The following is a 14,437-nucleotide window of genomic DNA, read 5'->3' as shown; positions in this document are numbered from 1 at the left end:
GACAATTCATATACATATTTTCAAAACCAAAATAAATTTGGATTTACTTAATTGGATCGGATGACCTGATCCATCCAAACAAACACCCCTAATGCAATTCATGATCTGGCTCAATTTATAAACAAGACACATGTTTCACACTTAGAATCAACATGTCGTATATTTATATAATTTTTATCTTTGTAGAAAGCTCAATGCGAGTAATATTTTTTTTAGACGCAAGTTGTGTTCTAAATTGGCTCTCTGTGATGAGAAATATGTCGTTACACTCGAAGATCAGTCATTAGTCATCGGGTAGTGTCTCTTCATTGAGATTTCATCATTTCTTGGAAAACAAAGAAGCAAAAAATACTACAGTTTATGGTCTACTAGTGTAGAAGTTTTTGTTCAAAACATGTCCATGATCACTACTTGAATTGGTTTTACTAAGAGCAATTTGGCAGAATTTAGGAATCACACTTTCACATCGAGTCTAGTAGTCACGAAGACATTAAAATCTTCTCAATTATCGATACATCCCAACAAGTTGTGTTATTACACAATCACATGATATCCGAATGTGATTAAGCAATCTCTTTTTTCAGTTAAACTCTTTATGGAAACGTAAAAATATCCATTTAGTAAATAGCCACAAATTCATGAATCATTCTATATACATATATTCCTTTCATTGAAAATAAGTATACAAATAGAGAGTAACACACCATTTTCTCACAACAACATCCAACTTTAAAATATAAAAGATTAAGCATGTTTCAAATTATGGATAATTACCTTCTTATATAGAGATGCTATAAGGAACACCTTTTCCAGTGACACCATGTTCAGAAAATGGCTTAAGAAGCTCATACGGGACTAACCCTGCGCCATATCTATTCTTCAAATTCGGATCACGGTTCCTTGAGTCTATGATACCTTCAAGCTCCTTCAACCTTCCATTAAACTCTTCAAATGCAGCCTTTATAGCCGGCTCTTCCCCCCATTCAGCCTCCATGTTAGCACCAATGTATTCTTCATCTAAAGAATGACTGGATAAAACATCCAAAACCGCCATCACTTTAGTAGCTTGAATCTTGGTAGGGAAGCAATTTAATAAAACATCTTCTGGTTTGTTTAAAAAGGTTTGCCATTCTTCTTCAGTGGGGTCTTCGTTTGGCATTTTAATTCGGGCTATGGTTGGTCTGTTGGGGAAATAACCAGCATAATCATATTGACCAAAATTGACCGCTGAATGGTGGGCGGAAGATACCCACATGATTGTTGAGACAACTTTGATTAGATCTTGTTGGGTTTTGAGATTTGGCCACCATGGTTCATTTTTTTTGTCCCCATGTCCCACTGTTCGGATTTCTGTCCACCATGATTGAAGTTCTTCATCCGATTCTACAAGATTTGGTTGTGGGTAGTAGAAAGTTATGTAAGCAGTGGCCCATTGTTTAATGGCATCCCATAGAAGTAGACCATCGTTTGCAAATGGGTAGTCCTCGATTGTCAGTTTTATACCATGTGATGCATTTTCATCTTCAATAGCCATTCCCCTATTCATTATAGAAAAATAGATTTTAATGAACCTAAGGGTTTTCCTTTTTTGGAAAAAACTTGAATCTAACCATATTTTCTCATTTTTCCATTAACAATGTACAGAACACTTTATTTTGTGTTATTTATACGATTTAGTATGGTTATATCATGTTCCGGAAGGATCAATAATTAAACTTTTATTTGTACATGTAGGGTTCATGATTTTTTTGTGTGTTTTGATTATACCATTAGTACTAATATTTATTATTAGTTAATAACAATTCATAAAAATATTTTTGATGTTTTTAATTCGATTTTTGGTGCACATAGGCCTTTCTAATCATAAAAATATTACTCGAGTTTGAGTGTGAGGCAGCAATCATTTGATATAAAGAAAATCTTTTTATTTGTGTTTCGATTTTTAGTTTGGCTAAAGAAACATCTCTTGATTTGATTTCTATTTCGATATTTCCTTCGTGATTTTGATTTTCTATGGGTTGGAGTTTTTCATTTCCAGTTGAAGGGGTTGAGCGCCTAAATGTAAGAAAACAAATAAAATAAAAAATAAAAATAAATTATTTTAGTATCCTAGATATATAGGAAATAGGTATAAAAACCCGAAAATATAATACTTTATTATCAATAGCGTATAATAAATATTAGTGCTAATGACATAAAAAATACAAACGATTTTTTTTTGGTTTAGTTTGGTTGTGTACAAATAAAAGTTTTGGACCATTTTGAAACACCATAAATAGCAACACACAAATAATTATTTAAGGACCCTACGAATACAAGAAAAAATTTAATAACCATTCTAATAAAATAGGAAAGTTGATTGTCTAAATTCAAAATTTTCCTTTTTTTTGGAAAATGAATTATAAGCCCAACCAAGTTTCCAAACTATTCAAAAAACCCCAATTATGTTTTGTCTGTTCAAGAAAACCCAACGAACTTAACATTTTTGTCTAAAAAACCCAACTAAGTTACACTTCTCGTTTAGGGTCAACCAGTTAATGAAAGTCAACGACTGACATGAATTATGATGTGTAATTAAATATCGGAAAATGACTTGTAAGATCAAAGAAGTTTCAAAACCGTTCACAAAACCCCAATCATGTTTTGTTTGTTGAAAAAAACCCAACGAACGTACACTTTTGTTCAATTTTCATTAGAGGCAACCAGATTCATTAGGTATACAACTAGTTGACAAATGACATGACATTATATTTAATGACATGGAATAAATAGATTAGAATTGCCCTTTATATATCGATTTAGGGCTTGGAGAAGAGAAACACGAACGATGTATGTATTCGATCTCTTGTAATAGATATTTCTTCTTCTTCCTCTGAATCGTTGATGTCGAACTGAAGATCTACAAAGAAGATATTTGATGATGCAAACTCTTGTAGTTGTAAACGCCCTTCTCGGATTTGGACATCTAGAATGGAGGATCATCAAGAGATAATGTTTAGGGCTTGTTCGAATAGATGGCTAAGTGTAATTGAAAGCATTATCATGTCCATTTCAATAACTTTTTTTTAAAAGAAACCAAACAAATAGATAGAATATGGACATGATAAAACTTTCAATTACACTTACCCATATGTTCGAACAAGCCCTAAACTTTTTTCTCTGGATGATCCTCCATTCTAGATGTCCAAATCCAAGAAGGGCGTCCACATCCAGTAGAGTTTTCATCATCAAATATCTTCTTTGTAGATCTTGAGTTGCACATCAACGATTGAGAGGAAAAATAAGAAGTAACTATTACAAGAGATCGAACACAGACGCCGTTCATTTTTATCTTCTCTAAACCCTACATTGATATATAAAGGGCAATTCTAATCTATTTATTCCATGTCATTAAATATAATGCCATGTCATTTGCCAACTAGTTGTATACATAATGAATTTGGTTGCCTCTAATGAGAACTGAACAAAAGCGTAAGTTCGTTGGGTTTTTTTCAACAAAGAAAACATGATTGAGGTTTGTTGAATAGTTCTGAAACTTCGTTGGTGTTACAAGTCATTTTCCGATATTTAATTACACGTAATAAGCCATGTCATTCGTTGACTTTCATTATCCAGTTGACCCTAAATGAGAAGTGAACGAAAGTGTAAGTTAGTTGGGCTTTTTTTAGACAAAATGTTAGTTCGTTGGGTTTTTTTGAACAAACGTAATATAATTGAGTTTTTTGAACAGTTTGAAAACTTTGTTGGGTTTATAAGTCATTTTCCTTCTTTTGTTTAGAGTAAAATGGGTTTTTAATTTGTTGGAAAAGATTACCTGCTAATCAAGTCATCAGGAAGTGCTTCATGATCAAAGCGCCATTGTTGAGCATACGCATCAGAAGAAAGTTGCATGGAGTATTTGGCAAGAGAGAAGGATGACTCGATTATACCACCAGCATTAATGAGGGCTAGTCGAGCTAGGCTATTGATTTCCATTGTATACCGAAGATGAGGGCATAACAATCTTTGTACAGGGTGCATTTTGCTAAGATGGCGTTTTGTAGCAATTATGTAAGGCTCAGTAACACAATGAGTTCTTAACCAATGGCTAACAAGCTCATGATAACCAGAATCATGAGCAAGGACATGAGCCTTGGCTAGCTTCCATAGCCAAGCACCCGTAGAATCCCAACATGGTGTGTATACATGTTTCCATTGTGGTTTCCCATTGTTTGGTGGGCGAGATAACTCAATGGCTAGTGGTCTTAGTGTTCCTTTAGATGTAAGGAACATTAAAGTTCTTGAACCATAGAGAGTTGTTCCTTCAAGCTCTCTTACTTTATTCACATAAGGTAAGAGAAGATCATGATAATCTAACAAGAATAGCTTCTTTTGTTCTAATGCCTGAAATGCTAGTCACAATATTAGTAAAATTTTCATAATGAAAGTAAAAGTATTTTGATTTTGCATTACCTCATCAAGAGTCATGAGACCTCCAATCTCTTGCTCAATAATCTCTTTGGTAATTGCTGATTCGGCTGGTCCATAAACTTTAGGGTCTAGTTTGCTCATCAATGGCCATTCCTACATGTTGATATCACAACTTTAGCTTACAAGTGGTTCAATTATTTTTCAAGAAACATTAATATATAACTACTTAATCAATAACTTAATGCAAGAAGTCAACAAGAACATACAGTGACCAACTTTATGCTATATGGATTAACACCAGCAAGTGTTTGTCGACAAAATTCCTCATCGTGAAACCAAGAAAATGAATCCCCTATGATTAAAACCATCAACTAGCCACATAAAAAAAGATATAGAAAAACATGAACACAGTTGGATTAGATTTCTTGTTTACTTTCCATGGTTCGAGGAGTCTCAAATTGGAGTGCATTTTGGGTACTATCGGCAACACTTTTGACAAGTCTTGGTAAACAACTGAGAAGTCCATTTTCCATAGGAATGTCATCACCACCTTCATCATATAGTAACTCAATGTCCTTGAATGAAGAAAATCCCTTGTTGGAGTCCGTTAATATGGAATCTAGCGTTGGAACAACTGCATGAAGCACAGAGTACAATGTTCTCGCCCCAAATGATGCCTCCTTTATCTCTGAAAAATCTTCATCTCTTGGCACATAAAAAGGGAGCGTTGTCCTCGACTCCGACCAGGGTTCTACAATTCCACAAAGTCCTTAATTTCAAGATGGTTCGAGTATGTAGATAGTAGAACTATGATCCTAAATATGTCATGAAATCGGACAAAAAAAGTGGATTTTAAACTCGAAATTGATGGAAATTCGCTTATCTAGCTAGTGCTAAAATGATAATAAAAACGACGACTGCTAGTGATTATGATTAGCATTTTAGAGAAGTTAATGATTTTATCAATTTTGAATTTCTTAATCTCTCATTTTGTAGAGGTAACAAATAATTACAATATTATACAACTCTTGCTTTATAACGAATAGGTACACCAAGTGGCAACCACTAAAGGGGTGTCTTGCCCCACTTAAAAGAGTGTACCACCATATACTATATGGAAAAAAATAGTTTTTTTTTTTAGAAAAATTTACATATATGCTATCGACTTTAACATTTTTGGCACCCAATTTGCCTAAAAATCAGATAAAAACGTTGAAAGTTAATATATAGTTACTATTATTTATGTATTAATTAATTTTTATATAAATTGTCCTTACTACACCAAAGTTCTGAATCCGCCATTGGGTACATCATGTTCTTGAGTTTTTAAATTGACCAAAAGAAAAAAAAAAGTTAATTATGTCGGATTTTGAATCGAAAGAAGAGAAAAAGAAATGTAGTGTTAGGTATTCAAATTAAAAGGAAAATAACTATGAAATGAAGTTTTATATAGAAATCATTTTTTTGGCATAATAATCATTTGCCGAAAAACGGACAAATGGTTTTGAAAGGAAAATTTGTCAAATTTGCTCCTTGTAATCTCTCAAAATATTTCATTTTTCCTTCGTAAATGAAACTGATAACAAATTTATGTTATTTATATTTTTCTTTCTTTTCTTAAAAACATTCCAGAACAACGCGATAATACAAAACATGAACCAAAATAATGTAAAGCGTATGAGATGTGTGTACCTGTGGAGGTCATTTTCCGACCTGTACGACAACGTCTAGGGTAAGGATACTTCTCGCCACCAAGAACCGGTCGACCCAGATCTGAGCTAGTATCCGGATCACCGAGATCATCATACATGTCATAATCATAGATCCTTTCAAATGTTTTGCGCTCTCCTTCACCATTGCCCCGAAGAGACAAGAGATCTTTCTCTCTTAAAGACTTTAGCCCATCAGGTGTTTCTGAGGGTAGATATGACTGCTTCACAAAATCGACACATATTAGTTAGTACTCAAACTCATGAATAATTATTCCTAGGTGAAACAATTTATACCAATTTTAGGAAAAGTGTTCATTGCAAATGTCGAGTAAATTCATAACAAAATCTATGATTTTGATACTTGTTGAGACTTAGGTCCACCAAAGTTTCCATACTAAAATTTGGGTACTTCTTTTTCTTGAACGATAAGGGTTGGAAACTTGGAATTAGTCTCTAGACTATTGTCTAAGTACTCATTTATTCATTTTTTTTCTTGTTAAGGGTTTTTAATTTTTTTTTATCAGGTGTACATTATATTATTTTGATACCCTATAATATGTTTCTTAAAACCCCCGATTCTTTTTGGCCATTTTTTTTGGCGTTCCTATATTTTATTAAACTTTTTTTTTTATATATATTTGCTTATTTATTTATTTATTTATTATTTTTCTTACTACCTTTTACCTTTTTGTCCTTTATTCGTTTTTGAACTGCTTCATCTTTACAAAACTTTGTTTTACATATTTTCTTACACTTCATATTACGATTTCATATTTTTATTTCATTATATATATATATATATATATATATATATATATATATATATATATATATATATATATATATATATGGGGATAGAGAATATAGATCACAGCCCAACCTAAGCTTAGATACTAAACACCTAAATTATGTCGTTTTAACATGCTAAATATACTCGGTTTGGTTTCACTTGGTAAACATATCATTCTCCATAACATTTCTTTTTTTCATTATCGTTTTACCATCTCCATTTTCTTTCCTCAATTATTGTTTATTACTTTATCCAAGTGAACATTACTAAACCCTAAACCTAAACCTAAACCCTAAATTCAAACCCTAAACACTAAAGCTAAACCCTAAACCCTAACCCTAAACCTTAACCCTAAACCCTAAATCCTAAGCCCTAAACATAAACCTAAACCCTAAACCCTATTGTGTCGATCTTGAATTTACATCTTGAAGTATTAATCGTGAATCCATTAACCGTAATTATATATATATATATATATATATATATATATATATATATATATATATATATATAGACACACACATATTTTTACTTGTTTTTTTTTCACGATTTGTTATTTTAAACTTATTTTTATTTCTATTTTCCATAACTTCATTTAGCGGTGACATAACATTTTAAAATCAAAGTGATCGTAGGTGTTGTGGCAATGTGCATAATCATGATTAAATTTTGATACAACAAGTTAAAAAAGTAAAAAAAAAAAAAAAAAATAGAGTTGTAAAATTAAATCGTTAAAAACATGTCGACTAAATTAATAAAATAAAGAGTAAATTATGGTTTTGGTCATTGTGGTTTGGTCAGATTCATTCTTTCAATCTAACATTTTAAAATTTGTCAAGATATATTTATATAGTTCAAATAAATTTCATCTATATAGTTTAAATAAATTTCACTGTACATCCTTAATTCATTTAAAAAAAAACATTTTACCCTTACTTTTATATTTTTGTTTTTCTTTTTTAGACTTACCAAACCACAGGAACCCTCGTTAGGGAAGATCCCTTTCTAAAAAAAAAAAAACCACAGGAACCAAAACTGTAAAGTACTCTATAATATAATTGTAAAAACAAATTATATAAAAAATATATATAAAGTAAAAAGATAAAGTTCTAAAATAATATAATTGTAAAATCAAATTATATAAAAAATATATATAAAGTAAAAAGATAAAGTTCTAAAAACAAACCGTAAAAAACATCTAAAAACAAATTAAAAAAAAAAAAAGAAGTTATAAAAAACATGTGAAAAAACAAAACATGACCTAAGAAGTCTAAAATAATTAAAAGACCATAGAAAAGAAAAGTTGAAAAATTATAGGATTAAGATAAACGAGGCAAATATCCTTACTTTTGATAACATTTTATAAAGATGTAGTGCACATAAAATAAACATGGCAAGTATCCTTAGTAATATTATAAGAGAAATTAAATATCCTGTTATTTTTATCCTATATTTTTTCCTATTTATATTTTTATCCTTGTAAAATAATGATAAGTGTTATATTTGAATAATTTTAATAACATTTTAATAAATTTGTCATAATTTCAAATTGATAGGAGGATAAGTAGAAAGAAAAGTAGAATGATATTTAATTTTCCATCTTAAAAATAAGTTTAGCAACTAAGGATAGTATTTATAAAACAATTTTAACCCTACCCTTTTTCTAATTAACGATTCAGATCATTTTCAATGATTAACATCTAAAATAGGTAACTTGTTACATTGTATTTCTATTAATATTTAATCAACAAAAAAACTTTCTTATAAACATTTTCAAACATCTTTTCTAAATTAACTTATTTATCTTTTATCCATCTTAAATATTTTAGTAAGTCCATTCATACAATTTATTATTATTCATATAATTATTATTTTTTAAACATGTCATATTTTTTTTGAAAATAAAAGTAGTTCACATTAAATAAAATATGGGTGTGTTCTGACTCGAAGCTTTTTGAATTGTTTGAGAGTTTCTAACTTTTAACTTTTGACAAAACATTATAATTTAAACAAAAAGATTCGTTTGACAGTGCAAACGTTTAGTTTTTAGTATAAATAAGACGCTCTAAATCCAAAAGCTATTTCATGTAACGTTTAACAAAATGTTAATGAGATTTTGAAATCAATTTCCATAATTACGTTTAAAAATATATTTATAGATTTATTTATTTTTAATCAATTGTTCTTTTATGTAATTTTATATATTTTAAAAGTTTCAAGCTACTTTTGCGAAATTTTCATATAACAAATAAAACTACAGCTTCTTGCTACCAGGTACCGCTACTGTTATCAGCTACTTGTTACTCGTTTCTAACTAACAACTACTTTTATTAAACATGTCTAAATATGATACATAGGGAAAAGGTTTTAAACTTACGTCTATTTTGCTTTTAAAATAATAGATAATATTTTTCTTTATAATGTTTTAACAATTACTTTGAAATGATATATATATATATATATATATATATATATATATATATATATATATATATATATATATATATATATATATATATATATATATATATATATATATTAAAAAATAAATATTTAATTTTGTTTTGTATATTAATTGAATTAGATAACTATAAAAGAATAAAGATTTAAATATTTAATATCTAAATATAACTAGTGTAAGATATGAAGTATTAAATATATATAAAAGATAAAGATAAATTAAATATTCTTTTATCTTTTGTTCTTAATTTTCTTCCTATCTATTTAAAATAATTACAAATTTATATATTTAATATTTTAATCAAATTTAAATTAAACTGAAGTCTTAGTTGCTATCATCTTAAATATCATTTTATCTTTTGTGAGAATTCTATGCAAAAAAAATTTAAACACTAAAGTTTTATTCTACCATCAGTTTTATTCTGCCAACCACTCTTTCATGTCATCGTTTGCTAATACTCGAATTCTTTTAACTAATTTTTGTAGATTTAAACAGAAGAAATAGAAGAGCATTTATTTTTCAAATTAGAACTAACCTTATCGGTGAAAAATATTCTTTTATCAGGGTTATCGTGCTTGGAGTGGATCCATGACTCACAAGTAAAAGTGATTTCGTCATCGCCAAGAACAACATTCTTGAGATACATCTCGCTATGATGTTTATTCTCTATCAACACTGCGCCTATCTTCCCAAATTCTTGAGGAACCTCAAACATGCACTCATATCTGTATAATTTTCCATCATCGTCCAATCCAATGTAACTTGCATATGCCTTTACCCTCTCTTTCTCTTTACCCGATGCTTCATATAATTATTATGAAAATTAACTTAATAAAAACAAATCAATCAATAGTAATGCTATTCTATCAATTTGAAAATTGATCATATATTAAAAAATAATTTTAAAATGCAAAATAAATGGAAAAATTCAAAAATTCTTTTTTTAAATATTATTTTCGGAACTTGAATTAACTAAAAAAAATAAAAAATAATAAAAAAAATGCATCTCACGATCTTACAAAATTATACCGTCTCACATGAACATATATATATATATATATATATATATATATATATATATATATATATATATATATATATATATATATATATATATATATATATATATATATATATATATATATATAATCATTAAAAGCTTTTGTTTAAATTTGTTTTGATAAAAGATCATAAATTTGTATATGACGTATTCAAAGAAATGTTTTTATTTTATTATTATTATTTTTTTAAAAAAAAAAAACTTGTACTAGAGATGCTTAGTTTTAGTTTATTATTCAGCAATTGTTAATAGCACCATTCAATTTAATATGTACAAAACGACGTGACACAAATAGGACATAAAGATTGATAAAGTTTGATTTAAAATAATATATTAATTTAATATAAAAATTAATATATTATCGTTTTCTAGATTCTTTACTTTTAGATTTTAATTTTTAATTTTTTTTAATTATTATTTCTCAAAATAGAAGTTCATGTATATTATTCTATTATTTATAGTAGTTAATTGTTTATTATTTACAGTATAGTGATTTATATATTATCATAATTGTTACTAACTTCATATTTATTTATTTTATCATAAACTTCTGTTTTATATTTATTAACTATAGTTTTTTATATTGAAAGATTTAACATAAAATAACATTATAAAATATAAATAATAAAATATTAATATATTTAATCAACTAAGAAAATGTTCTAGCACATGATATTAAATTTTAACATAAAATAAAAAATATATATATAAAACTTTAAGTTATAAAATAAACGTAAAATATATAAATGAAAAATAAAGTTTGTTAATAGATATCATACATGTGTATCATTGCTGCTATAGGTTAATAAAACTTTAAAACGTAAGTTTTTATATTAAATAATTCAGAATATACATTATAAAGGTTATTATAAAAATACAAAAGGTTATTAATAAAAAATAAGTTTTAACCCGAATATAATTTTATTTTAAAAAGGGTTGTAAGTAGAAATAAATTATATAAATAAAGTATATTTAATAATATATACTTAATACAAATTAAATAATGTACAAATATAGTTAAATATATATTATTTAAATAAAATTAATAAAATAAAAAATAATTTTTTTTTTCAAAATAACGTGGATTTGTTATCTTTAAAAATTAATGTAATTTACCAAAACCAAAATGATTTTTAATTCTCTTACGAGGGTGTCAATATCAAGCAATAGAAGGTGATGAATGTACATTTTTGCACAGATAAATATCATATCTATATCTATAGTTTTATTATTGATGCACATAATTATCCGTTGAGGTTAATTTATGTGTTCCTTATATACCCCGACTTATGTATGAGGGCAAAATCATAAAGATGTCAACTTTGGTTACTTTTATATCTACCTTGAGAACATGAAAGTTAATTAACTGTCGTTTTCATCATGTATTTGATTTCCAAATGAAAGGGATTTGATCCTTAATTTAGAATCTATCAAATTTTATATTTGATATATTTCACCGTTGTAAAAGGATTCAAATTCATAGCTTCTTTTTTATTGAAGAACAACGTAGCTTCATTATATATGTATTAAAATTAACAATTTTCAGTTAAATGATATATCAAATGAAGAAAAAATATGTATATATAAATCAAAGCTTAAAAATTACTTAATTTTTGTTATAGAGTTTTATCTCATCTATGCCAATCAAAAAACGTGATTAATTATGATTCTTCAAAATTTCAGTTCATTCATATTTAAATTCTCTATTTCCAATTCATCTTATAAACCAAACGTCAGTAAAACAATTTTCTAATATCTTTTTCTTGAAAAAACTCGAGAATACAATGTTTTATTTATTAACATGTTAAAGGTGGTACATCCTCTTTCTTACAAGTTTAATTTCACTAAATATATTTACTTATAACAAATTTTAAACACTTTTAGTTTACATGGCCCGATCTGACCGATTTTGAATTTGTATTCTTTAACTGAATTGTTTGGTTGCTAATTGACATAATTCAGTTCTACAAGAATCATCTAAACTTCATGTTTTAAGGATTTCAGTATCTATAGAAAATAGAGGGAGGAATTCAATTACATTATTTAGTTTTTTTTTATAAAAATATAAAAATAGCTTCACTATATATAACAGATTCAGTTTGTTCAAAAAAAAAGTTTACAATCCAAACGCATCCTTGGTTATTGTAAATTTTAAATTATAGTATGTTTTTTTTTTTTAATTTACAACTTAATAGATGACAAAAAGTATATTGTACACAATTATAATAATTCTAATATAATACTTACAATCAAGATTAGCAGCAACAAGCTCCAACAAGAATGATCGTTTTAAATGATCTTTAACACCATCAACCACATGCTTTATAAGACCCACAGTCACGTTGACCAGTGAGTCGCTAATGGTGGGTTGAACAGTGATGACACCTTTCATCGTCATGGACTTGCCAACAGAAGGGGAGTATTTAGCTTTTATGTTACTACAACTGTAGTTAATTCGAGTATTGTTGTGTTTCTTTGCTGGGAATGGTTGCCGGAGAACTGCAGGGGAGTAGGTGGAGCGCTTGATGATGGACGAGTTACCTAGCAATGGTAGGTTAAAGAAATGTGATCGATGGATTTGATCTCTCAGCATTATGTTTTGTCTTTATTTGGAATTTTAGCTAAGGGTTGTAGATTTTCCAAATGTGACACCCATATTTATAGGGATTTTGGTGCAACTAATTTTTGCATGTTGAACATTATTAGTCTTTTGATTCAACTCCTTCGAATTTCGTACGTAATATGTTTAGTTGCTTACTTCCTTGTCAAAAGCTTTTAATTATGCGATGTCAAAAATTATACTTCATTCTCAAACGCTTTTAATTATTTGATGTCAACTCTTTTCTCTTTTCAAACTCTTATATAAAATTAGTTTCATGAAATGCACAAATAAATGAGCACATAACAAAACACATAGCAAGAAAGGATGAAAATTTCTTTAACTCATTATCTTTATAAAAATCATAATTTTGCTCTTAATAAACATATATTTGATACTACTCATCTTAGTGCTTACGAACACTTCACTTCACTTCTACTAGCTGAGTAGACATTTAATAATCACTTCTAGTAAACAATTATACCGTTTATTAACACCTTAAATCATTCCAAAACATCTTTATAGTACCAGCTATCGTATTTATGTTATTTTCTACCATTCAAAAAATATTACACAAGAAAGACAATAATTAACCATCAACTTCTTACATAGCATCGTAGGCCTATGATCAATGTCCCACATAAAGTCATGTGACTACGATATCTACATAGGATGCCCTTACATATCCAAAATTCTTGGAATCTCGATGTAACACCCGACTTCTTAACACAAAGCACACTAAAGTTTTCAACTTTTAAGTACAAAAATAGTGTACAATGATTCTAAACAGCTAGATACAAGTATTTGCCATTTAGGATTTCAACGACGATCCTAGTCGGCGTTACTAACTGTATACTTCTTTACCGTCCACTTGAAACTGAATGAAACACATTAACAAAAGGTAAGCAACAAAGAGCTTAATGAACAACCTAAGCAATAAGATATAAAATAATTACATAACTAGTTATATTAACACAATGACAACTCCATACAGTCTCCAAGTTCCCTTTCACCATAGCAACTATAATTGTAATCGCCCATCCAGTAATACCATGTCCATTAGAAATATCACCATAGTCGACATCCGACAAGTGATGCCATGACTACCACATATTAATGGGTTTTCTATGCATCTTTACACTAGATTTAGGTAACAGAAACATTTAAATATAATCCTAAGTGTATATGTACCATGGAACTAGGTTTTACTATTATAGCAACAAACTTTGAAAAACTATGAAAACAATCTAACAAAAATAACAGAATACCAACTTTTCAAGTATAATCGTATATACTTGTATTTCACTTGAAGATCTCAAACTCTTAGTTACTTTTGGAAGATCTAGCACCCAAAGTATAATGTCTCTAATGATTCACATCTAAAAGACTAAAAACCCTAAAATAT

At 28.1% G+C, this 14,437-nt stretch overlaps 1 protein-coding gene across 1 annotated transcript; it reads right to left on the bottom strand.

Annotated features, from left to right (window-relative positions):
• Positions 1–635: 635 nt before the first annotated feature.
• Positions 636–13,048, bottom strand: LOC145000546 (lipoxygenase 2, chloroplastic-like). The gene is made up of 8 exons (XM_078959785.1): positions 12,681–13,048; positions 9,909–10,174; positions 6,103–6,340; positions 4,844–5,161; positions 4,677–4,762; positions 4,453–4,563; positions 3,815–4,383; positions 636–1,538 (listed from the first exon to the last, which is right to left on the bottom strand). Exons 1-8 carry the CDS (start codon positions 13,024–13,026, stop codon positions 779–781), a joined length of 2,694 nt encoding a protein of 897 aa, XP_078815911.1. The 5' UTR covers positions 13,027–13,048; the 3' UTR covers positions 636–778.
• Positions 13,049–14,437: the final 1,389 nt, after the last annotated feature.

The sequence above is a fragment of the Lactuca saligna genome, chromosome 6 (assembly GCF_052625555.1).
Source record: "Lactuca saligna cultivar CGN05327 chromosome 6, ASM5262555v1, whole genome shotgun sequence".
Taxonomy (NCBI): Eukaryota; Viridiplantae; Streptophyta; class Magnoliopsida; order Asterales; family Asteraceae; genus Lactuca; species Lactuca saligna.
Note: the sequence above shows the minus strand (reverse complement) of the source record. Positions and strands in the feature narration are given on the sequence as shown.

Excerpts from the sequence above, each read along its gene's own strand:
- LOC145000546 (XM_078959785.1), bottom strand. The coding sequence starts at position 13,026 with ATGCTGAGAGATCAAATCCATCGATCACATTTCTTTAACCTACCATTG. Across the intron at positions 5,162-6,102 it reads TCGGAAAATGACCTCCACAG|AACCCTGGTCGGAGTCGAGG; the intron begins GTACACACATCT and ends GTGGAATTGTAG. Across the intron at positions 1,539-3,814 it reads CCTGATGACTTGATTAGCAG|GGGAATGGCTATTGAAGATG; the intron begins GTAATCTTTTCC and ends TATAATGAATAG.